This window comes from Myotis myotis, unplaced genomic scaffold, assembly GCF_014108235.1.
Source record: "Myotis myotis isolate mMyoMyo1 unplaced genomic scaffold, mMyoMyo1.p scaffold_m19_p_2, whole genome shotgun sequence".
Classification (NCBI taxonomy): domain Eukaryota; kingdom Metazoa; phylum Chordata; class Mammalia; order Chiroptera; family Vespertilionidae; genus Myotis; species Myotis myotis.
In genome coordinates, this window is record NW_023416324.1 from 38,755,048 (window position 1) to 38,779,935 (window position 24,888).

Genomic DNA, 24,888 nt, shown 5'->3' on the forward strand with positions numbered 1-24,888 from the left:
CACCTGAAGAGTTACGAGAGAACGGTGCTTCCACAGGTGCTCTGGCACATCTGGCGGCTGGTCCAACCCTTTCTGCAAAGGAGGGAAGCAGGTGGAAAAAAGAGGGCTTACCTGAGGGTACAGCAGCAGTGCCGAAAGATACAGAACCAAACATGTCTGCACTAGCCGGAAGTGTCTGAGATGAAGACGGGATAAAGGCATCACCTGGAGTTGCAGGAGTCTGTCAGAGAGAGGGGGAGGATGCATGAGGCTCCTGGGAGACCTGGCTCAGCGCTCATCCAGGATGGGAGGCAGCTGGTGCAGGAACATGTGTGTGTGTGTGTGGGGGGGGGGGGGTAGGGGGAATGCTGCAGAAACCAGCCAGGGTCCGGCCACTTAGGTGGTGTGCAAACCACTAGCTGGTTACACAGATTATCTGTAAAATGGGCAAAGTGATACCTACTCCTAGAGCGACTATGAGGATTAACTGAGGTCATGCATTCAAATCATTCAGCACCATGCGGAGGCATATAGTAGGTGCTCAGCAAATGAAGGCCAGTATTGTGACTACTTAGTTTGAGCCCCTACCCCTTAGGCCTGTTTTCAGGCCTTCAAATTATCCCATAATACCTGGCTTTCCTCCTTTAGATGCAGTCAATCCAGATTGACATAATCCACTCAGAATCTACTACTGTGCACCCACCAGCTCTGGGCTTGTCACTTAAAACACAGTCAGTAAATAGTTGTTGACGAAATGAACAAATAAAGTTTAGGAACTGGAGCAGAGGTCCTTGTATCCTGGTGCCTCCCTGAATCTTGCCTGAATATTCACTTGCAAGAAGAAGTGTAGATTTCCAAGAAGATACTTAAAAAAAAAAAAAAAATGCCTGAGCTGGAAACTGCATAGTGCCTGGCCCAGGCTGGGGTTCCAGGAAGGTGTGGCATGAACTGTTGGGGAAGGTGAGAGGCACTGAATTAAAGCCATCAGTGTGCAGTTTCTTTTTAAAGGTCCTCCCCTATTTGAGGCCCTTTGCCTACAGTGTATATCTATTCAATGACATAACATTCTTATACCCCGTCCTGCCCCCCCCCCCCCAAACACACACCCTGAGGATAGACTGGGGCAAGCAATTAATCCTGAAACCATGGCAATTAGACAAGGCCATTAGACTAGCAGCTTGTGAGAAGCAGGACATTGTTCTGAGGATAATTAAATACCCATTTGGACTGCACTGGGTTCAGGGCCAGGAACACAGCCATGAGATGCTGCTGTAAGCACTTCTAAACACAATCAACATCATTCCCTTTTCCCCTATGTGGTGAGTCACATGCCCTCTATGGGCCTCAGTCTGCTCATCTGTAAAATGAAGGGAATAAGGTTAGAAGATCCCTTCTGGCCTTTCTAGCTCCATAGCCCAGGGTTCTGACATTCCCAGTGCCCAGGACACAGCTGTTTCGCTCAGGGATGGAGCAGGGATGAGACTGGCTAGAGCTGCCCGGCTTCCCTGGAGACAGGAGCTGCTGTCCCCGCCTTATGGCTGCTCTGGGCATCAGGTGTTGGGGGCAGGACAGCTGTGTCTAGATTCCCTGGCGGCAGCTGGGGGCAGCAGGGACTAATGCCATCTGTCCTCAGTGGTGAGGTTACAGCCTTTTCTCTGTGAGGCGCATCTCGCCAATGAACCACAGCACCATCCCTGGGTTTGCACAACTGCACAGTGCCCTGGGGAGCGGCCCACTGCCAGCAGCTTCAGCTGGTGCAGCTGTGCTGACTGCGCCCCACCCATCTCAGGGAGTAGAGAGTGGGGGGAGGAGCTGAAGGGACCATCTAGCTGGCTCTGTTGTTTGCAGTGGCTGCAGGGTGGCCTTTGAATGCACCCAGTTCTCTGGGTTTCTATTTGTTTTTGGTTTTAATACCCTTTTTTCTTCTTTTCATTTTCAAATGAGGGCTTCCTGCAACCTGTCTCCCTGCCAGCAAGTCTGAGGTGCCTGCTGAACCTGGCGCTGGGAATCCAATGCTTTGTGAGAAGGTCAGTAAAACCAGCAGGAAGGTTGGAGGGAGAGAGGAAAGAAAAAGGAGATAGAGATAGAGATAGAGAGGAGAGAGGAGAGAGGAGAGAGGAGAGAGGAGAGAGGAGAGAGGAGAGAGGAGAGAGGAGAGAGGAGAGAGGAGAGAGGAGAGAGGAGAAAGTCAGAAAGAAAGGAAGAAAGGGTGAGGAGAAGATGCTTCCTTTACTGGGCTGACCACCTGGCCATGTGGGTAGGTGCTGTCAGATGCCTCATGGCCTTGCTGTCCTGTTGAGTTTCCTGCCCTATTCCCAGCTAGGTAATGTGCTCCTGCAGGCAGCGGCCACATCCCATTCATGTCTCCGCTGCCCAGCATAACAGCAAGTCCCCAGGTGACCTGTAATTGCTAATGCACGGATGTATCTATTTCTCAAAACAGAAGCCTGTATCATAACTCTCTTAACAGATAGCCTAGGAAATTGAGATTTAGAATCACTAGTTATTTTTCCCAGATCACACAGCTTGAAGGAGCCAGGGCTGACCCCCACCATCAGGCCTCTGCTACAAAGCACACATGCTTTTCCCTGGGAGACCGAAGAAGGGAAGGGCAGGGATGCCGGGTGCAGAGGGAAGTGAATACTTACGGGGGGAGAGGTTATATCAGGAGGGGTGGACATGTCCCCAAAAAGTTCTAATTGGGTCACAGCCTGAAAAGACATAAAAGATAATGATGTCACCAGAAGGAATACTGCTGCTGCGGGGGGTACTTCTTGAAACACAGCATCCTAGGAGGATGAGTATTTCTCTTTCTCAACATCCCTACATAAAAAATAAGCCCAGTGGTCATTGCTACACCTCATGACCCTAGAGACAGCACCTGGGATGCGGCCAGAATCAATTCTTGCTTCAGTGTGTCTGGCTGTTTATCCAGACTCAGTCCAGGAGATTCGCGCTTGGCCGCCTCCCATCAGCAATACTAAGACCCTTCACACGTATTTACCACCGATGGTAGCCCTGTCTCCCATCTCCAGGAGATAACACAAGAAGGCAGTCACATCATTGGTTTTTCTTTCATGCGTGTGTTCACTCATATACTTAGACCTTCACACACTAAGTACAGTAAGACAGACTTCATGGCCACCTCTCCGTGCATGCCCCCAACAACAGTGACCCTGAGAAGAAGGCATCCTCATCCTCATTTCTACAGAAGAGTAAACCGAGCCTCACAGAGGTGACCTCACAGAGGCTAAGACTTGAGTTTTCTCCATGCGGAGTATGCAGTCAGATGACAGTCCCTGAAAAAGTCTGTCTTGAGAATAAAAAATATAGTTGGAGGAAAAGAAATCATAGTATTTAATACCAGGAAGGGCATCAGAAACAGCCCAGTGCATACACTATTAATCAGTCCTCAGAACTCCATGGCTGCAGACACCGTGCCATCTACATTCCCCATCCATCATCCAGGAGTGTCTGAGTGACGCCAGCCAGCCTCTGTGGAGGAACCCTTTAAGATACACTTAGAAATGAATCTGCAGACTCTCCCAGCTGCAGAGACCATGGGGAGTCCCTGGCCAGGATCCCAGTGGCCTGACTTAAAGTACATAATCATATGCTTTGTGCAAACCTGCCCACTGAGGGAAAAACACTCTGCTCCTCTTCAGATTGCACAACTCTCATTGGGGGAACCTAAAACCACTCAATAGAAAGGACAGGGCGCATTCACCTGCTTGCCATGCAGGGCCCCTGCACCTGAATTCCTATCTCTACAACTCACCATGAAGAAGGGAACGCTCTCTCCTACAGACAGGTGAGGGGCTCTGGCAGCCAGACAAGGTGCCCACCTGGGCATATGTTTGGGTTCTACCACCTCCGATCTATCTCTGCCACTTCTCAGAGCTGCAGTTCCCTCACCTGGGCAATGGGGATGGTAGTATCTCCTTTGCGGATTTATTGACAACACTAATAGCAGGACTTTCTTTGGAGTTTGGCAAAGCCCGGTTTAACAGGTACCAAAGGCTCTTTTGGCTGAAAGCAGCTTAGCCTGGCTAACTCACATTCAACTCTTCCCTTTAAGCTTTCAGATGAGCAGTAGTGCCTGGCATAAAGCAGGGCCCTGTGCATGGTGATTTCCTTCCCAACCATGCAATGCTTTTCCCGTACACACCGGATGAGCAGTAGGTGGTGGGCACTGTGCTAGGTGCTGGGAACAGAATAACGAGAAATGCCAAGTTCCGGCCTGCAGGGAGCTTACAGTCTGGTGGGACAACCCATAGACAGAGCTAATTTTAAGGCGTTGTGGCAGGAATGGCAACAGACGTCTCCATGGGCCAGCCTAGGAGGGACCAGCCAGCTTTTGGCAAAGAAGCTCAATGAAGGTTTTCTCAAAGAAAAGCTCTGATCTGAGTCCTGAAGAAGAGGAGCAGTCACCCAGGCAACTAGGATGAGGAGTGGCCATCCGGGCAGATGGAAATACAGGAGCAAGAGGGGTAGCGGCCCCAGGCTGTCTAACAGTTTGGTTGAACCAGCAAGGGTGGAGAGAGGAGCAGGAGAGGAGACCAGCGAAGGGGACAGGGCCCAGCTCGTGTGGGACTCAGCACATTTCAGTCTTTTCTGCCCACTCTCTACCAACCTGATTCTCTCCCAAAGGATAATGGTCCAAGGTAATGAGATGGTAACAGGGTGGCCAGCATGCTGGGTGCTCTCCCAAATCTGGCTGGACCCTAAATACTCCTTGTTTCTTTAGCTTGCTTCCATCATTTTACATTATTTGGTGAAACTATGCCAATCCTTTAGACTTTCTCTCAAATTCACAGGAGTAATAACTCTAACTCAAATGAAGCTTCTGGGCTTCCTACAATTGGAACTCGGTGCTATTAGAATGGCCCCCACTATCTTCACTGGTAGGAAAATATTAAAATAAAGTTAATAATTAAGTTTCACAATTTACATTTCAAATGTGTTGACCTCATGGCACACTGTTGCTAACATCGTTCATATAATGTACTGGCTCATTTTCTCCTTAAACACAACTTTTCATTTATTTATTTATTTATTTTCGTTTTTAAAGATGAAAACACAATGTTTAAAATAACTCTCGTTCTTGAGATGTAGACTTCCCCCTGCCTGATGGTTTTCACTCAAGGACTGAATGAGAAAAGCATGCAGAGGCGTAACACATAGATTGTTATTTCATTCCATTGGCCTTGCTGTTTAAATGGAACCTTGAGTTAATTTAAATTTTATATAAAAATGGACTCTTAGGCCATATAATTAAAAGTAATTCTAATGGCTATATGTGATTGAGAATCTGGAGTAACATCTATTTTAACAACTTCCTTCCCCATGTTAACCCCAGACCTTTTATTTGTAACCTAACAAACCACGTTCCTTCGGATAAGATTGTCATAATGAATCACTTAAGGTTCTGAAGAGAATAAAACTAACCATCCACATTTGTCAAACATTGTAGAGTTTACAATACACTTGGTGATACGTTATCATCGCATGTGATGCTCACCGAGCCCCATGACATCGGCAGCACAGGTGTCTCTCTCATTGACTGGATTTTGCAGATGAGCTAACTGAGACCAAGAGGTTAAGTGATTTGCCTCTGACCCATGAGCTAACAGAGCTGGGCTTGACCCGCAGCCTGAGCAGCATCTCGTTTATCTGTCACGTTACAGAGCCTCGGTTACCTTCCTACCCTGTGGAAGTCCAGCTCCATCGTGCTCTCTAACCAGCAGCCGAGCTCCTAAAAGGTCTGCCATGAGTCACATTCATCTGAAGACGTCACCTAGAAGGCCGGCTCAAGGTGCCTCCTTGCCTTTCCATTACTAGCACTTCAGACATATTCAGGTGAAGAAAGACTTGGCAGTTGCTGGCAGATTCTGCCCTTTCTTTAGGCCTGGCATTGTCCAGGGTAAGAAGAGTGACAGCGGAAGATGCCAAGGCCAGAGACGGAGAGGATGGGTAGCTTGGGTGTTGATGGGGCATCCCATCAATGTCTGCATCAGACCTGTCCCTTCACAGCCATCCTTTGATATGAACAAATGATGTTTTCACAAGAGTATCTGCCATGTTACACAACCACTATTCCAAGGTTAGCCTCCGGGTGCTTCGTTCAACTAGAACGCATGGGCCACGAAGTTTCAATCGCACTGTATGTGCGTGACCGCATGTGGTATTTTGTGGAAGAGCCACACTCAAGGGGCCAAAGAGCCACATGTGGCTGGAGAGCCGCAGTTTGCCGACCACTGAACTAGACTATGGCAACTAGACTCCTAGCCCCTCCTACAGAGAAATTCTGAAGGCACCACTGCTGAAGGCTGAGATGTCCTTGACTGACCCCAAGTCACATTCTTACTACCTATGTTTGGCATCAGGAGAGCCTTCATTCAGGAAAAGTATGGCACATCAGCTACTGTGCCAAGAGCAGGGGATACAGGGAAGAATGAGGCACATTCCTGCTCCTACTCTCATGAGCTGGTTACTTGAAGGAAAGGCAGGCCTACAGACACAATCAGGGCAGTGCCATGAGCCCAGAAGCACAAGGGCTATAAAAGGAAAGGCCACCGCAGGCTTTTGCACATGCTTTCCTCCTACCTAGAACACTAATTCCTTCCCCCATTGCCTATCCACCCATCATCCTTCAGGGGACAAATTAGAGGACCTTTCCTCCCTCCTGGGAAATGTCTCCTAACTCAGTTTGCACCCCATTGCACTACACAGAACAGCTGTGTGATACTTTTATTTCAGTGGTCTCAACCTTGGATGCACACTGAAATCACCAGGGGGAAAATACTGATGCCTTCTTCACACCCCAGGAAATTCTGTACAGCCTAGAACCTAAAACTTTAAAAGCTCTCCTGGTGATTCTAATTTGCAACCAAGGTCAAAAACCCTAGAAGCCTCCCAAACACCCTCAGGGGTGATCATATTCATTGGCCTATATATCAGCCAAGCTGTAAACCAGTAAATATTGATTGTAAACCAGTACATCTACTTCAGGGTATGCTGACTGAAGAACATGTCTTGCATGTCTTTTATTCTCAATGGGGCACTTAGCACATGCTGTTTCTGTGTTTGAATACCCACTACACTGTCACACTATCTACATTCCCCTAGGCCTGTGGTCGGCAAACCGCGGCTCACGAGCCACATGCTGTTCTTTGGCCCCTTGAGTGTGGCTCTTCCACAAAATACCAGGTGCGGGCGCGCACATACAGTGCGATTGAAACTTCGTGGCCCATGCGCAGAAGCCGGTTTTCGGCCTGGGCGAGTCTATTTTGAAGAAATGGTGTTAGAAGAAGTGGGGGGTGGACATATAGAGAGGATGAATGAAAGGAGATAGATGAAACAAGTATACAAGACAAGTGTGGATGGGAGAGTTGGAAGGGGTCGACCTCAGCGAACGTACCTCAATCAGATTGAGGATGTTTCTAGCAAAGGCCAGTTTAGGAGTACCCTAATTAAGTTAATAACAATGTACCTACCTATATAGTTTAAGTTTTAAAAAATTGGCTCTCAAAAGAAATTTCAATCGTTGTACTGTTGATATTTGGCTCTGTTGACTAATGAGTTTGCTGACCACTGCCCTAGGCCACCTCACCATATCCTACTCTTCCCTCCTCTATCTTCCCCACCCACCCAACCTTATCCTATCCTATGCTACACAGTGTTGCACTGTGTTGTAGTATGAGCGTCTTCCTCTTCACTAAACCTCCAGCCATTTATCGGAATGCCTAGGACCTGTTAGGTGCTCAAAAAATATTTGTTGAATGAAATGAAGGAGTATCACTTCCTGTCCAATACACCCTCTTTCACATACACATGCACACACGCACACACACATGCACATATGTGCACACACATACATACAGTTATTATTTGACCCTATTGCAGTGCCCGCCAGGACTCATCCTGGGAACACTAGAACAGAGCCGAGACGAGCGCCTGCTCCTCACGCAGGCTGGGTGGGGGTGCTATGGGATGCATGTCAGTGACCAGAACAACCCTCACTTAAGAGCCTGGAGGCCTTACCTTCGTTGCCTCAAGAATCTCATCAATGTCCGCGGGCAGGTTTCTGTTCTGTAAGCACAAGGCACGACTTATGAGCATGAAATGAACGATGGGCAATGACATGAAACAGCTCACAGGGCCCTCGCACTCTTACCGGGGTGGCCGCGGCAAAGCGTTCTTCGAAATCCTCCATTGGCTGGCCATTCTGCAAGTGGAAGGGGCGATGAATGAGGATGAAGTGAATGACACACACACGACAGGGATTAATGAGTTTGATGAGGATGGTATCTACGGCTTATGCTCCCACGGCCTCAGTGGCAGGAGCTGTTGCCAACCTTCTATGAAAACCCTGGAATGTGTTCCCAGCATAAGCAGATGACCAAACAGAGGCTTGATTAGGACATACAGCAGTGGTTCAAAGTTCATCTTTCCGAAATTACAGGCATTACCCAGCCAGTCTCAACAGTGGCAACAGATAAGACCATGTTTACCCTTGAGATTTTTGTTTTAAAAGACAAAAATGTCATCTGCTTTAGCAAACCAAAGTCTTTACAGCAGCCTGCAAGCAGCTGGTTTTATAGGTGCCTTTGTGTCCGCTGTCCCCTCTGCTTAAAATGCTCTTCCCCTCACCCCTGCATGCTCAGAGCTCATCCGATTCCTCAAACTCTGCTGAAGGGCCACCTCTTCCATGAAGCCTTCCCTGATCTTCTGAGTTGAAACTCCTCCTCTGATAATAACAGCACATCATCTGTGCTGACCCCACGGTGAGCTTCCCGAAGCAGGGACCGCGCTGTATTTACTTTTGAATCCCCAGAGCTAACAGAGGGTCTGGCACACAGCAGTGTCCAACAATACATGAATGAATGCATGTTTTACAAGCAGCTGGTTGTTGACCAAATCTAATTGTTTTAATTTTTTATTTTGTTGTTTATAACTATCGAGCGTTTCACTAAACTACTCCAAAATACTGCTGTCTCAGGACCCATTTTGTGTGACCAAGTGGCCTACAGGGGCCTTAAACTGGCTCCAACCCCTGTGGGGAGGCATGTCCCATGAGGACTCCCATGGTAGGCAGTCTGCCCACCACCCAGGGCCTTCCCTCCCCTTGTTACCTCTTCGATAAGACCCCAAGCCCTGCTGTGCTTGGTTTGAGTGGCCTAATCCAGGCTTAGCCCAGGAAATACAGGCACTTCACCCACGGGCCTAATAAAGGCATGTGCCTTAGGTCCTGTGGCTCTCTCAGGCCAGCTGCCTTGACCTCTTCTGGTGACCCCTCCTCCTGGGCCTGTGACTAATAAGCTTCTCTACTTCAATTCTCTTGTGGTCTTTGTTGAACTTCGGCCCTCCATCTGACGCCCCAGGGCTCAACTTAATAAATGTTAATTTAACAAAGTCACCACAATAAGATTTACTATAGATAATACATAATATCTCTGTAAATAGATCTATCAACTTATTTTGGTCTATAGTATGAGCTAATTATTCTTTGGATGATTTCCAAGCACTATAACATTAATATAAATCTGATACTATTGACATTACAATGAGTTATAATGCACAGGAATCATTGTATCATGTTCTAATTTTTAGGAGAGCTGGCTATTGGCAATAGAGGAATGGAGAAACCATCACCCAATAGCCTCATAATACTCATCTGTCAGAACTCACTCTCACCCTCGGTGGCAAAAGTGACATTCTGCCACTCAGCCTCAGCGACAAGGCTGCAAAGCAGAGCCAGGGAACCAGCGTGCCCACTACAGTGGGGCCTTGGGACCAACCATCAGCAAATTCCGTCATCAACCATCAGCTTCCGCCAGGCACTGGCTCCCCACGAGTCAACTGTGGCTAAGAGCAGAGGACGAGCAGCCACATCGATAACCACATACATTATTATTATTATTTGGCCAGCAGTGGGGAGAGACGGGGAGATAATATTAGTTTAAGAGATCCTGTAATCTGTGGAGTGGCCTAAAAGGTTAAGGTTATGTCGCTACATCCTTTATAAATTCGCACACTTCTTGGGATTTATGGCACAGTCCCTACCAACTAGCTCTGGGTCATAACTTTTAATAAAAACATTTTTTAGTGTCCAAAATCTCATTACATCTGTCCAATATAAAGAAGCAAATAGCTTCAGAGCATGATGGATGCATTAAATAAATTTGAAAAACAGCCTGTGGTCGAGTCTCACAACCCCCCACCACCTAATGAAAACGCGTGAGGATAACCAGTACTGGCGTGAGCCCGTCGCTGTCCTGGTGACGGAGAGGTGGCCTTTGGTGAGCTGCGGAGCTGGGGTGTGAGGAGGCGATGTCATTCATCCAGATGGAGCTGGAGACCAAACGCTTGGGAGCCAATGCCTCTCTCTGGAGTCCCACAGACACAGACTGAATCCTGGCTGTGCAGTGTGCTGGCCGCGTGACCCTCACAGCCCAATTAGCCTCAGTTTTCTCATTTTTAAAGTGGGGATGATAACGATGACGTCCTCTCAGAGGATGAACTGAGATGTGGGTGCAAAGTCTTGTTTGGTGTTTGGCACATGGTAGGTGCTCAATAAATAGTAGTTATTATTAGTATCTCTTCATTCTGTTTCTTTTGACTCATTTTTGCAATGCACAGTGCTTAATGCTAGAAAACTGTTATTATGTAATGTTTGGGAAAACAAAGAGGAAGAAGAAACAAATACCCTGCCAGAAGCCCCTGTTTAGAAATAGCCCTGCCTGACAGCACAGGCCAGACCGGTGTCAGAGGATGCCCAACACTTCTTGGCCTTAGCTCTGAACCTCTCTATCCATTCTTAACTCCATCTTCTCCCTCTCATTTCAGTTCTGGCTATAGTATTGTCTGATCATCCTCTTCCCATCCATACATTTTGTCCCTGGCTCCTGTGTTCCCTTCCTGGTCGCCCCTGGCTCAGTCATTTCTCAGAGCTCCTTCCTCCCGCACATGGCAACCTGTGGTAATGCCCAGTGCACCACATCCAGCCCATATACTCTCTCCCAGCTGCTTCTCATGGGCAGGACCTCCAGGTCTCCCCATTCCCTGGTCTCCCCACACCCTTGGCTCTTGCTTTACCTGCAGTTACTACTAGAGTTCTAGTTCACTTAGCCCCATATAAAGAAGCAAATGGCACCAGAGCAGGATCATCCCCAGGCCTTTCGTTCTTATAGATATCTTTCCCGTACTTACTATCATAGCGTGCACGCAGCTTTCCGCTCTGCTTTCAGAACATCAACCTGACACCAAATTTCACTCACAACTTAAACTTCCAGGGAGGATTCAAAGGAAGAAATTCTCATTTTGTTTCAACCCAGTTCTATCCTGAATCTTCATTAAGACATTAAAGTAAAGCTCCCACAGGGAGTTTTATCTCCCCATACTCTCTTTTAGGAGCAGTGGGAACAGAATTGTCTCATAACTGAGTAGGGTAACTATTGAGATCAAATTCCTGTTACTCTTGCAGCCAATGTGACAGTGGATGAGGTAGGACTTGGGCTGAAGAAAGAAGATGAAAACGTACTGTGGCTGCCACATCAGAACTCTGCAGGGGCTCGCACCCCTGGCTGCACAATGCAATCCTTTGGGGGAGCTTTTGCAAACTTACCCATGCCTGAGCCCCATCGTCAGAGATTTGGACTCTATTGGTCTGGGGCAGGGCCCTGGCATCTGTAGGTTTGTAAAAGCTCCCCAGGTAATACTAATGCGCAGCCAGATCTGCTGATCACTGTGCTGGGGAATGGACTCTCTGCAGGAATAATTAGTGAAAATCCCACTGGGAAAGCGGAAGGCATCTTGATTGATTATGTAATTGACTAATTAATTTCTTCAACAAACATTCACCGGGCGCTCTCCACATGCCATATCCTGGCGAGGCACCGGAGCTACAGAGATGAGTAATGTCCGGCCCCTGCTCTCCAGAAGCTCAGAGTGAGCCAGGATATGTCATCATTCTAGCTTGGGGGTGAGTGGGGTGGGTAGGAGTGGAACAGGGAGGACACACAGCTTCTAAATCTCAACTCAGAACTCAGACCACTGCTGCAAAAGGATGAATTCAATTATCCATTTAGAAGGTTCAGGAAAAATGGATGAACTTAAGTGATTTGTAATTGCACCACTGGTGGGTACTCCTAAGGCACAGAGTGATTCCAGGCATTTGAATGCACAGACCTTTCCTTGGGAAGTGACTGAAGAGGGAAGACACCTGCTAATGAAGACTAATCCCCCTGGGGACCTAGGAGTCTATCACCTTTAGCCAAGAGGGAACAGCCTCATTCCCACTGCTTGGCAGAGAGAGACAGGTAAACCTGTTCTGTAATTGAAGAACCAAGGAGCGGAGATTGAGGAATAGAAACTATAATGTTAATAAATGATTTCCCCCAAGAGCAAAGCTGTGGATTAGGACTCACTGTGATGGTGTAGAGTTCCAAATCTGCACTGTCCCAGGAGGTAGCCAGTAGCTGCATTGTGGCTACTGTGTGTCAAAGCCTTGATCCAAGACAGGACTTGGTGCCGCTTTGAGGATCGGTCTCTATAATGACTGAAGACTTGCCTTTCATTACTCAAAGCTGGGCCTCACTTTAGCAGCTAAAGGCCCTCCTTCCCCCAGCTACCATGTTAGGAAGGTCCCAAAGGTTGTCCAGAAGGTTAGAGGGTGGAGGGAAATGCTTAGACCTTATAACGAAAGTTACATCTTCCCTTTGAAGTGCACGCAGTTGTAATATCTCCACTAATCCTTGGGCAATGGAATATTTATACCTGGCTTCCTAAAACTTAGGCTGGTCCTTGAAATTGCCTTTCTTAAAATGCAAAGAGAAAGTCAAGATGGGGAATGGTGGTGAAAGGGAGTTGCTGGGGCATTAGGGAGGTATTTTGAAAAAGGCAGGCCCCTGGACACAGGGCTCTAAGCTGACCTGAACAAGCTCACATGAATACACAAGTGGCAGCTGTGGCTAAGGAATCTGACTCTAGATTTTGATTTTCTCAATTTTAGTCTAATACCAAGAAAATGAATTTGCTTGCATTTGAAAGCAATGGATACTTTAAAGGAGAGATTTGATGTTTTTAGTAAATGCGGGGTAGGGGAGTGGAGAGAAGTTAGAAACAGCAACTGTGAGCCTGGCCGAGGTGGTTCAGTGGTTGAGCATCGACCTATGAACCAGGAGGAGGAGGTCACAGTTCCATTTCAGGTCAAGGCACATGGCTGGGTTGCGGGCTCAATCCCCAGTAGGGGGCATGCAGGAGGCAGCCAATCAATGATTCTCTCTCATCATTGATGTTTCTACCTCTCTCTCCCTCCCTTTCTGAAATAAATATATTATTGATTTACAGAGAGAGAGCGAGAAAGAGAAACAGCAGCTGTGAGGTCAGACTGCTGCTTTTCTATTGCATTTCCTTGGGTAAATTCCTGCATCACCCTGAGCCTCAGTTTTCCTTCTCTGCAAAGTAGGGGTAGTAATGCTTTCAAGGTGAGCTTGCTAAGAAGAACCAGTAAGAAGACTGATGTACATGAAAAGAATTAGCCCAACAACTGGCAGAGTAAAATCTCAATGGATGTCAGTTCCCTTTTCAAAATTACAGAAAGGAAAGAGAGGGACAGGGACAAGGAGGAAGGAAGAAAAGAGGCTGAGGGAGAGAAGGAAGAACTTGGAGGGAGAGAGGAATTATATAGCTATGGAATGACTTGTTGGGGAAGGTGAAGGTAGGCTATTGCAAAAGTTTGGGAAATGCTGGTCCTGGGAAGGAGTGAAGTCACCTGGAGGAGAAGCTGAAGGTGCAACATGGTCCTCACAGAGCAGATGCTCAGAGCAGGTTCCTGCTCATACACGTTTCCCCACAGTTAACACTGGCGTGGCAAGGCGGGACTGTTTTCCCTCATTCCACCAACCCATGCCCTTTTTGCCTCACTCTTCTTCTTTCCCATCCCTCACACCGACTTCAAAACTCAGATGGTAACTCCATGCTTTCAAGCCCAGGTTTTCTAAAACACATCCATTATTTTCCTGGAAATATATAAAAGGATGGGGTTGGTGGCACGATTTTCAGGCTGCTGATTGTGCAGTAAGACGCCAATCGCTAAGTGGGTTTGATCTCAGTAACAGTGACACCGGGAAGGAGATGATTGTCATGCCTGAAAAATGATGATGCCAGTGCTTGGGGTGATGGCTATCATAGGACGGTGATAACCCGTCACTCATCCACTCCGCATCGATTTATTGAGCTACTCTGCACAGGCAGTTCTTGCCCTTATATCACACAAGGGAGATGGAAAAGAAAACAGGCAATTATCATGTGATCGGTGATGAGATAATTTGCATAAAGCCTTTAGTATATGTACAGTGCCTGCTTCAGAGCGATGAAGTGATTCATGCCAATGATGGCTGCTACTATTGCCTTTACTATTAAACACATGTTGCTCAACCCAATCTTGAGGAGCCAGGGAAACTGGAAGCAGCAGATGGTCTGAGATGATGGCAGTACTGGTGTCAGGGATTTGAGGGTGACAGCCTGTGGTCTGAGGACAGTGGTCATAAAGAGAGAGATGATGACACTTCTTCCTATGGTGAGAGCCAAAATAGGGCCCGTGACGGGAATGAAGAAGGAACATGGAAAACACCCTCCTAGCCACAGGGCTGCTGCTTCTCTCTCTAATCCTGGTCCCAATCCATGATCTCACCCCCAAAGACCTGCCATTTGACTAGGATGTTGGCTCCTCTGTCAGGGGAGGTGGGGGCAGGGTGTGAGATGGCTTTCCTACTTTAACAACCATCCACAGAACAAACACACCTGCACAGGTGTAAGTGTCAGAGAAAACTAGAAACCAAGGGGAGTCCTTTCCTAAAGCTTGTAATTATTTGTTTTTAAATCTCTCCTCCTTCATCCCTTCTCCTTTGAAAAATCTATTATTCCGGTTCCACATTAGCAACAACTCAAGGCTTTTTCAAAAAACTCCTAACAAGACCTGGCATCCATTCAGTACTTTGAAAGGGGGTGAATTAGAATCTCAGGGATGTGGAATTGGCTCCTGTCAGCGGGATGACAGGATCAGCACGCTTTGGGGAGGAGGCGAGAGTCATCTCTTTCTGTGCTGGTGCATCTATCTTGGAGGGGCTACTCCTGCAGTCCAGATGGCAGCCAACGGTACCAGGAACTATTGAATGGAGCCGAAATCAAGCGAGAGTAGCAGAGGCTCTGGCTGAGCATGGAGCAAATCAGAGGCAATCACAAATGGAGAGATATCACAGCACAGGAAAAAATAGTCAGGAGGGCTTTGCCTGCTGCTCTGACAGCCGTTCTGTGCAAAATGTTTCTCCTTTTCTTCTTTGGAGGAATGCAGATTTTACAGGAGTGGCATTCATTTCCTTATTCACTTCTTCATTCTTGGATTCAATTCTTAAGGCTGTCAATGAATAATTAAGAAACTTCTCCTGATGCCCATTGTGAGCAAGGCATGGCGCTGATATTTTGAGGACTCGGGCACTATCCCTTCCCTAAGCTGTGACAGGCAAGTTAGGGAGATTGGAGGGAACCCATTCGGGTCAGAGCCTGGACAGTGCCAACATGTGTACCACACTGAGCATTTTCACAGAGTGTGTCCCAATCCACAGAGGGTACAATGCCACTCACACGACTGAAGACAACTCCAATGCAAACAACCAAACCAAGAATTCCGTTTCTACTAGTATGTAGAAGGAATTTGACTAGCTTACCCATCTCTCATATTTTTCTTTGTTGAAAGAATAGGGAAATATCCATCTCACAGGACTGTGTGAAGATTTCCCTGGGTAAGATTTAAGGTAATATAGCTTAATTAGCATGGTGTTTGACACACAGTAAGACCTCCGTTAGTGCTTGCTTATTTCAGTCAAATACTAAGTCAACAATTCAATGGAGTATCCTTTAGGATTATGATGATTTTGTAGCACCTATGTGATGGCATTTTGAATAGTTTGAAAATTTCAGAGTAATAGAATTAGAGGAGACTGTAGAGAGCTCTAACTCAACTCATCCCTATTTTTCCTTTCTTCAGAAACAGGCCTCCAACTTTTTCAAAATCATGATAATTTTAATGGAAGAGCTTGGTTAACACTCATTTCCAAATCTTAGTCTAGTTCCTTTCTACCTGATCACAATTCCCCTCACAGTTTTATAAAGCAAGAAGGGACAATAATAATTCAGCAGAGAAACCTGGCTCATATTTTACAGCAAGAAAACTGGGGCCCCAGGAAAAGCTTGGCTTGCTTGTATGTAAAACAGTCAGGGACATACACAGCTTCTTCACGGAGCTCTGATGATCAAGTGAGATGATGTTCACCAATAAGCCAGACATGGAAGGCAGCTTAAGGATTTGAAGTCAGAGGAAATCTGGAAGAGCATTATCCTCAACTGTCTCTGATTGACTGTCCAACCTACAAATAGTTTGCAACTTTGTGTCATAATTTCGCATGCCCTCTTAACAGGTCTCTGTATATTTCTTCCCCTGTCAGGCCTTGGAATGAGCTATTCCATGTGACTGGCTGCTCTTCCCATCCTCACTCTTCAGGACAACTTTAAGACATCCCTTGAGACCTAAGTCTAGTCACCTCTTCGAAGCCTTCCTCCTTGGCCCTTGGGATGAATTAGATGACCCTTCTCTGGGCACCACCCATGTCCAGTTGTAATGGATTACCTTCTCTCTTCTCTACTACAGACTATGACCTTGCAGAGACTCTAAGTCCCTTCTCATCTTCAAATTCCTAATATCTAGATAATCCAGTGGCTAGGACACAGAATGAAGTTATATTCAATTGATAAATTAAAAAAACACACACAGAATAAATGAGGGGATAAGCTTGCTTATACAAGAGAATAGAAAACTGAACAGAAAATATCTTGGTGATAATATGACTTACTAAGTGGAGGGTATGGTAGTCCATATGGTGTTTTTTAAATCTCAGCATGTAGGTGTGTGCCCCATGTGCACGCGCGTGTGTTTGTGTGCGCGCGTGCGCACACACACACACACACACACACACACACTTGCTCACTCGCTCACTCACAGAGACTTGGCATGTGTTATTATAAAATCCAGAAAATATGTCATATCCACTCTGTCATTTATCTAATGAGGTTCCGTAATTAGATTAATGGACCTGGTTCTAACTGCAAAGAAATACTAGGAAGATACCCCAGAAAAACAAGGTGTAAGAAAAGGGGCACGCTATCCTTCTGGCCCTTCCAATGTCTGGTGGTATTTTCCATGTGAACTCTTCAAGTCCTCCTCATTAGTGAGAACCATCCTTGGTTCAAGGTGGCAGTCAGACTGTGGCATCCTTGCAACTTGGCTAGCCAAATCTGATCTTTCACTCCTTCCCTTAGTAGCTAGTAACTGGTGAAGCAATTGTGTCCCATACCACTTACCTTCAAATTTTGCATGTCCAAAGAACTTCTTTCTGATCTCCCCAAAACCATTCTTTCCTTGTTCTTCTGATGTCTGTAAAAACCACCAACTCCCATCTAGAAGCTCCAGCCCCCCAATACACAAGTTACTCCTCATCCCTCTGTCTCCCACACCCTGGCACCCAATTATTCATTAAATGATGATTCTCTCTCTACACATATCCCAGCTCTGTCTTCCTCTCTCAATTACCTCTGGAGCATTCCCTCTTTCCGAGGCTGCTGCTTCCATTCTCGTCCCTTAAGTTCATCTTCCATAGAGCAGTTAGAGTACTTTTCTTTTCTTTTTTTTTTAAAGACCAGATTCACTCCCCTGCTTAAAACCCTGCTCTGTCTTTCATTATACTCGGGGTAAAAGTCAAACTCCTTAACACTGCCTATAAAACTGTCCATGCTCGGCCATTGCCTCTGTGTCTGAACTCATCTCCCATCAGTCTCCCCTTCCACACCATACTCTGGTCTTCTCTCTGTCCCTCACGGACCACTGGTTCCTCATGGACCACTGGAACAGTCCCATCCCAAGGTCTTTGCCCTTGTCATTCCATGTTCCTGCCCCACTCTTTGTCTGATTTCTTCTCATAATTCAGATCTCAACTCAGGTGTCACTTCCCTAGAGAGACCTCCTCTGTCTGACTCACTACTTAAATAGAGTAGCAGTTCCCAGCACTTGCCATGTTACCCTGTTTGGTTTCGTGGCCAGCACTCATACCTGTTTGCCTGTTTACTTGTGTGTTGGCAGACCTCCCCTATGGAGTGTGGGCTGGGCAATGGGTGGGACCTGGCCTGACCTGCATGGCACCAGTGGCCGGCACAGAGCGGACACACAGTGGACCCAGATAGTATTTGTGGGATGGATGCTTGAACAGAGCAATGCACACGTGACCAGACACTGGTTCTAGGAAGCACCTGCCACTGCTGCAGAAAATATAAAACTAAAAAGAAAGAGACACTTTGTGCATACTGCTGCTGGGACAAGGGAATGCTGATTTTGTCACTGACACCAGTGTTCTGGTCTCTGGCTTTTCCCCTGCTTGTTCCCTAGTGATGGGCACCCTATCTTTGAAGATCATGTAGCTAGGGCAAGAGGATGGTATATTCTGGTATATTCAATGAGATCTTACAAAGATGCTATAAGCAGAGGTCTCTTTACCCACCTACTTGCTCTGTCTCTTCTATGATATATCCTTTTGATTTAAAGTAAACAGTATCTCCTTGGTTAGGGCTCAAGTGGTTGACATCATTATTTCTGGTTTTGGCAGATCCATAAAGCCCCAAAATGTACCTGTTACTCTTGATCCTTCTCTTTTCCACACCCTGACATCTTATCATTCATTAAGAAATGGTGATTCTCTCTCTAGAATGTATCCCAAACACCCATTCTGGTCTGAAGAGGAAGGACTAAATCAGGGGTCCTCAAACTTTTTAAACAGGGGCCAGTTCGCTGTCCCTCCGACCGTTGGAGGGCCGGACTATAGTTTAAAAAAAACCACTATGAACAAATTCCTATGCACACTGCACATAGCTTATTTTGAAGTAAAAAACCAAAACGGGAACAAATACAATATTTGTATTTGCATGTGGCCCGCGGGCCATAGTTTGAGGAGCCCTGGACTAAATTAAACAGTAATATTAAAACTTCATCCTTTCTTGGCCAGTCAAGGGTCATGCAGGATAGAAATAATAGCTAATGCTTAGGTGGAACTTCCTGTGTATGTGCCAGGCACTATTCTCAAGTGCTTTCAAGTATGGACTCATTTAATTATCACAACACATGTAGGTGCTATTACTGTAATCCTTGTCTTCAGAGGAGGAAACTTGGGCACTGAAGGGTTAATTAACCTGCCCCAGGACACATAGGTGGTAAGTGGAAGAGCTAGGATTCTCACCAAAGTGGGTTAGCTTTGGAGTACATGCTTTGAACCATTATACTATGGGGAGAGAACAAAGGGTGTCAGATGACCTGCATTTTAAGACTAGGGTGGGAAGTTCGGTTCTGGAAGGAGAACCCTGGTGGGCAGTTCAGGAGCCTGCCCTCAGTCCACCCCAATCTTCTCTGTGGGGCCATATCCAGGTCACACTACAAGTATTGTCCTTCTAATGATTAGAGGGGAAAGGGGGACTAGAATTTCTGAGGCAACAAAAACAACAACATAGGAAGAGCCAAAGAGACAAGGCCATGAGACTAAATATAGGAAAGGGGGAAGACACAGAGTACTGAGCTGACAGCAGCAGCAGGAAAGACGAACTATGCAGTGATGAGGACAGAGGCTGACCTGCTGGAGAGAAACACACTGGCACGCTGACAGGATGCTATGACAGGTCAGAGAATGGGAGGTGGACATGGGAAACAATGTTGTAAAAAGTGAGAAGGAATGTCACCTTCACATGGGCCACTCTTTATGCACAGGCAGAGAAGCAAGCGATTCATCCCTGATGACTAGATTATCTTCATCTCCCCTTAGCATCGCAACCTCAATCTTCTCATCCATAAAATGGAAAAAAACAATACTTATCATATTAATGAAACTAGATACACTTAGTCAAGCCTCAGAACCCACCAGGGAGCTTTATACATCTCCCTTTATAGAAAAAGGCCCTCAAGCCTTACAAAAGCAGATTGAGGGAGTGGGCCCCGAGAAGCTGTGCCTTTAGAAGTGTCACAAATGACTGTTAGGAAACTCAGTGCTGAGGGATCACTGAACCAGATACAGCTTGCCCAGCTGCGCCACTGGCCCCAGTAAGTGCTCAACAAATGCTCATTTCTTGCCTCCTCTCTAAGTCATTGCCAAAACAAGGGATTGTGCACTTTGGGTTGGGACTGTTACCAGTATATATTTTCTTATTCTCCATGATCATTCATTTATCTCTTCCCCCCCCCTTTTTTTTACAACCAGAGTTTGTTCATTATTCTTCTGAAACCACTAATAATGGCAGTTAGGGAGAAAGAAAGAGCCTCAACATGATGATTTATCCAGAAAAGCGGAATTACTGTACCAAGAGAGAATGTGTCACCATGGATGGATATTTATGGGGAACGTGCATATTAGAGCTCTGCTCATTAGCGATGCTGTAGTTAAAGTTCTGTGAATGTTAACAATCTGTATTAGAGGAATAATGACAGACTCACAGCAGCAGCAGTTAACGGATACCTCTGACTCATATTTTCTTACCATGCACAGATCTCTGAAACACCTGATTTATGCCCACTGAAGGAGCAAGTGTGCATCGGTGCACCTGCATCTTGGGGATGGGACTGCTGTTGCTTCAGCACAGGTAGCGCTACTGGCAATGAGTTTTAGGAACAAGAAAGATAGATGCTTCCTACCTTCTGTTTGAAATCTCACTGTGTTCTGGTCTAGAGATAGCTTGGCCCATAAGGAAGAGCATTTGCTAGCTTTGGGTAGGGTGGCCTTATACCCGCATCTACCTAAGACTGCTCCTCATGCCTAGTGACCTGCTCTAATTGTTATTTTCAAAAGTGACCCAGTCTGGATGATAAACTAGGTCACTCTAGTTTTAGGGCCAGAGGCAGCTGGATTAAATTCTTAGTGATGCCCACTGTGCTAAGTGATTTAACTGCTCTGATCTTCAGTATCCTTTATAGTAGAGACCGTTGTCTCCTGGATGTTTGGGGGCAGTCTTGAAGTAGTGAATGAAGTGCCTATCACAGTCCCTTATTTTGGTGCTCAACATTTGGTAGCTACAGTTGTGTGTTTTTTCTGAACCATAGTATGGCACTCCCCTACAGATTCAGCCCACCCCAGAATATTGAGTTAAACTTGATCTTGTTGACATTATTTCTTGGGCATGGAGAACTGAAGGCACTCCAGCCCTTTACTCTGAACATTAACCTTCTTCTTTTCAGTGGAATAAAAGCATCCTACTGGCTGGGCCAGGTCTTACTCATGAAGCACTTGATACAGTCTTTTTTCCATATTATAGCTCATAAAAATAACTATGGCTAACATTTACGGAATACTTACTATGTGTCAGGTGTTGTTCTAAATATTTTACATATAATACGTTATCCAAGTCCTCAGAAGAACTTTACAAGGTAGGTGATATAGTCCTTATCCTCATTCTACAAGTGAACACACCCAGGCACAGATAAGTTTAAATAACTCCTCCAGGTTACACTGCTGGTATTTGAGAGAGAAAATGTTTAAGCCCAAGTAGTTTGGCTACAAGGTTCACACTTTTAACTTACCACATTGCCTAGAAAGTACTGAGTTCTTATTCTGTGCCAAACACAACAGAAGTCATATCTGTTATTTAATCCTCACAAGACCCAGGGAAGTAGCTCTGTGTTGTTTACTGGTCATGAAGAAGAGTCTGAAAAATAAAGCACTTTACCCCGGGTCACATAGCTGAGAAGTGTGAAGCTCCAACCACAGGCTCATCCTGTTGTTTTAGTGGCTCCCAAAGAGTGGGCTTTCCACCTGGGTTCACAGATCCAGAATCACAGAGCCTCTGATGGGGGCAATAATGCAAAGGACCTCCTCCTCATCTGACTTCCTCACTTCTCCCCCCATGGAAGGAACTGGTGGTTCCTTTAATAGTGGATTTCACACTACCCTCTCTGGATCTCTTCCCTTCCAGAAACTTCTGTCCTTCAGAGTGGGTAGGGGGAGGGCTTTAAGGTGTGTAGGCTTGAACCCAGCTTCACCCACACCTCTTCTTTCTTTCCTCTGTTTATATAGAAAGTTACTGGGCAGTTTTCATTTGAATAAAGGTTCCTGGGTCATATACAAAGTTTGAAGACCATCCCTCTAGGAGAGCACTGGTAGGTATTTTAGCAGAGGCATGGAGGGATTATTGTTTATTCTGACATGATTTTTGCCAACACACAACTGAGCAAACAGTAGAACAGGCAGCAGCTTACGCAAAACTGATCCCCATCCCCATTTGCATTTGTGGAAAACAAGTCGCAGCAATGATTTGACAGTGAGCTATCTACAACTCTGTTTGATTCCATTCATGACAGCTCAGTTTTTCCACCTTGGGAGAAAGAGCCAGATATCATTTAAAGGGGTAACATGACACTGCCCAAAGGAGATTCATGGACTGAGAACAGAGAGGAAGATGAAAGGGATCACAACCGCCTTTGGCAAGAACCTGAAGACAGCAGGTGGAAAAGCTGACGCATAAGTACTCTCAGAAGTTGGAGACGTAGAACAGCAGGTACGTTAAATGACAGAGTGATAGGAGAGGAGATGGGGCGGTCAGTCCACATCGCCTCATACCTGACCTCCCAAAGCTTGCCACCTTGGAGGTAGCTGGGACCTCGTGTTTGTCTCACCTCCCATATTAGCCATCCACTCAAATTTACTTCTCTCTCTCTCTCTCTCTCTCTCTCTCTCTCTCTCTCTCTCTCTCGGGCCCCACCCTCAGTCCAGACCCTGTCTAGCCCTGTCCTCACCTGTCTACCCCTGGTCCTCATCTATCTACTCCTTGGCCAATTTGCCCTCAGACCCATTCTTGCCCTCTCCCTGCTCTATGCTGCATGACAGGGACAGATCTCTGTGAACTATATTACCCAGGCTCCCTTGCCAACACATTTAAATTTACATTTGGCCAACAGAAGGCAGTGGTGAGAAACTGGATAGTGGGAAGAATAGAGAAGTGAATTTCTTCCCATTTTTCTTTCACAGTATTCAGCATTGGTTGAGTCTCCTCCATGGTTTTAGTTTCCTCCAGACAGTCCATCTCTCCAGGGTCCTGACCTGCTGGACAGCTCCCTCTGAACCCTAGTACCTGCTGGTAATGGGATCCTGGCAGCCCCAGCTCCTGGGCTATGCTAAGGCCATCTCCTTCCTTTGTCCTTCCTACCCTAGGGATGGTAGCACCTTGCAAATATTACTAATCTGGGTTGCCCCAGTGTCCAGTTTGGCTTTTCAGCTCTTCTAATACCTTTGTCACTAGTTCTCCGCATTAAATTCCCTGTATTACACTGGTGTGGGCTCTGTTTTCCTGATTCCATCTTGATGGATACACACAGATAATTCAATTAGCTTCTTAATGGTCTCCCCACCTGCCCAGCCACCTGCCACAGGCCACCAGAGTGATGCTGGGAAATGCAACTTTAATAGTATCACTCTACCACCTGAAAGCATCAATGGCTTCCTCACAAATTCTAGCTTCTAAGCCCCACCTTTCAGGCCCTCGGCTCGCTGGGGCTGGCTTCTCCTGGTGTCCTTGTCCTCTGCTCCCATGAAGACATCCTGTGGCCATGCCACCCCAGACTACTCATCAGCCCCTGGAATATGGTAGGCTTTTCCACATTTCAGTGTCTTTGAACATTTCCGTTCCCTCTTCCTGAATGCTGTTCCACCCTTACTCCCTTTCTCCATTGTCAAACTTCCATCATCTTTTAAGACTCTACCTCAACTCCATCCCCTGGGGGAAGACCTCACCAAATCCCTTACCTGTGGTCAGCGGCAAAGTGTGGCTCATGAGCTACATGCGGTTCTTTGGCCCCTTGAGTGTGGCTCTTCCACAAAATACCACAAAATACCACATGCGGGCGCGCACGTACAGTGCGGTTGAACCTTCGTGGCCCATGCGCAGAAGTCGGTATTTTGTGGAAGAGCCACACTCAAGGGGCCAAAAAGCCACATGTGGCTCGTGAGCCACAGTTTGCCAAGCCGCAGTTTGCCGACCACTGCCTTAGGCAAAGTTTACTGGCCTCCACTCTGCTCCCAGAGCATCTCAGTCACAGTCCTGATATACTGATTGTCATTATTTTAATACATCTGCCTTCTGTTTGAGACCATTGAGATGCTGAAGTAGCCGGTCTTCTTCTTTGTATCTCTAGTGAGTAGAACACTGTCTGGCAGGTAGGAGGTTCTCAGCAAATATTTGCCAAATGGGTGGATGAATGAATAAATAAATGAGTAGAAGTTGTAAGGAGATTCCATAAAAGAAGGACCTTGTAACAATTGGAGCTCTTAGATTACAAAAATAATGAAGGCCTATCACTGAAGGTATGTGAGCCAAAGCCAAAGAGTCAGGAATGTTCACCTGCACATCCCACAATCCTTCTCCAGGGACTCTTGCATTGCTGGGGAGGCTAAACCAGACAGCATCTTGTAACATTCCTACTAGCTCTGGGATTTCTAGGAATTCAGCATTCTATCCCAGGACAATTTATAAGCACAGCTAAAAGAAAGTCCACTCAAGCAAAACATCACAATCCTGTTTCATTTGTGGGAATACAGAGATCAGATTCCTTTTCCTCACTTTGGCCGACCTCCTCTTGTGTGACATCTATGTTAACTGCGTTGCAATAATTATAATTTCTCTACAATGTGGTGCTTAATGAGGAAGTGAAACTGACAAATGTTCAGACTAGGTTTAATCCAATTATGCAAAATCTTGATCCAGATTTCAAACTAAAGAAAAAACCAACTGCTGAATTGTGAATGAAAATTTATTTGCCGTGAAAGATGGCGGGGG

General features: G+C 46.3%; 1 protein-coding gene and 1 long non-coding RNA gene across 4 annotated transcripts in view; one reads left to right on the top strand and one right to left on the bottom strand.

Annotated features, from left to right (window-relative positions):
• DAB1 (DAB adaptor protein 1) overlaps positions 1 to 24,888 on the bottom strand; it is a 402,182-nt gene that overhangs the window by 24,983 nt on the left and 352,311 nt on the right. The window contains exons 10-13 of one of the 2 annotated variants that reach the window (XM_036352027.1): positions 8,156 to 8,206; positions 8,023 to 8,070; positions 2,628 to 2,690; positions 112 to 220 (exon numbers count right to left, since the gene is read on the bottom strand). In XM_036352027.1, the coding sequence (XP_036207920.1) occupies positions 112 to 220; positions 2,628 to 2,690; positions 8,023 to 8,070; positions 8,156 to 8,206 (271 nt within the window). The remainder of the gene's footprint in view (positions 1 to 111; positions 221 to 2,627; positions 2,691 to 8,022; positions 8,071 to 8,155; positions 8,207 to 24,888) is intronic. The other variant, XM_036352028.1, reaches the window with a different exon arrangement.
• Positions 110 to 9,886, top strand: LOC118677165. Of its 2 annotated transcripts, none has more exons than XR_004974341.1 (3): positions 110 to 309; positions 1,924 to 2,006; positions 9,592 to 9,886. It is a non-coding gene; the product is annotated as an uncharacterized LOC118677165 (long non-coding RNA). The 2 variants fall into 2 exon arrangements; XR_004974342.1 differs by lacking the exon at positions 9,592 to 9,886 and adding an exon at positions 5,667 to 5,822.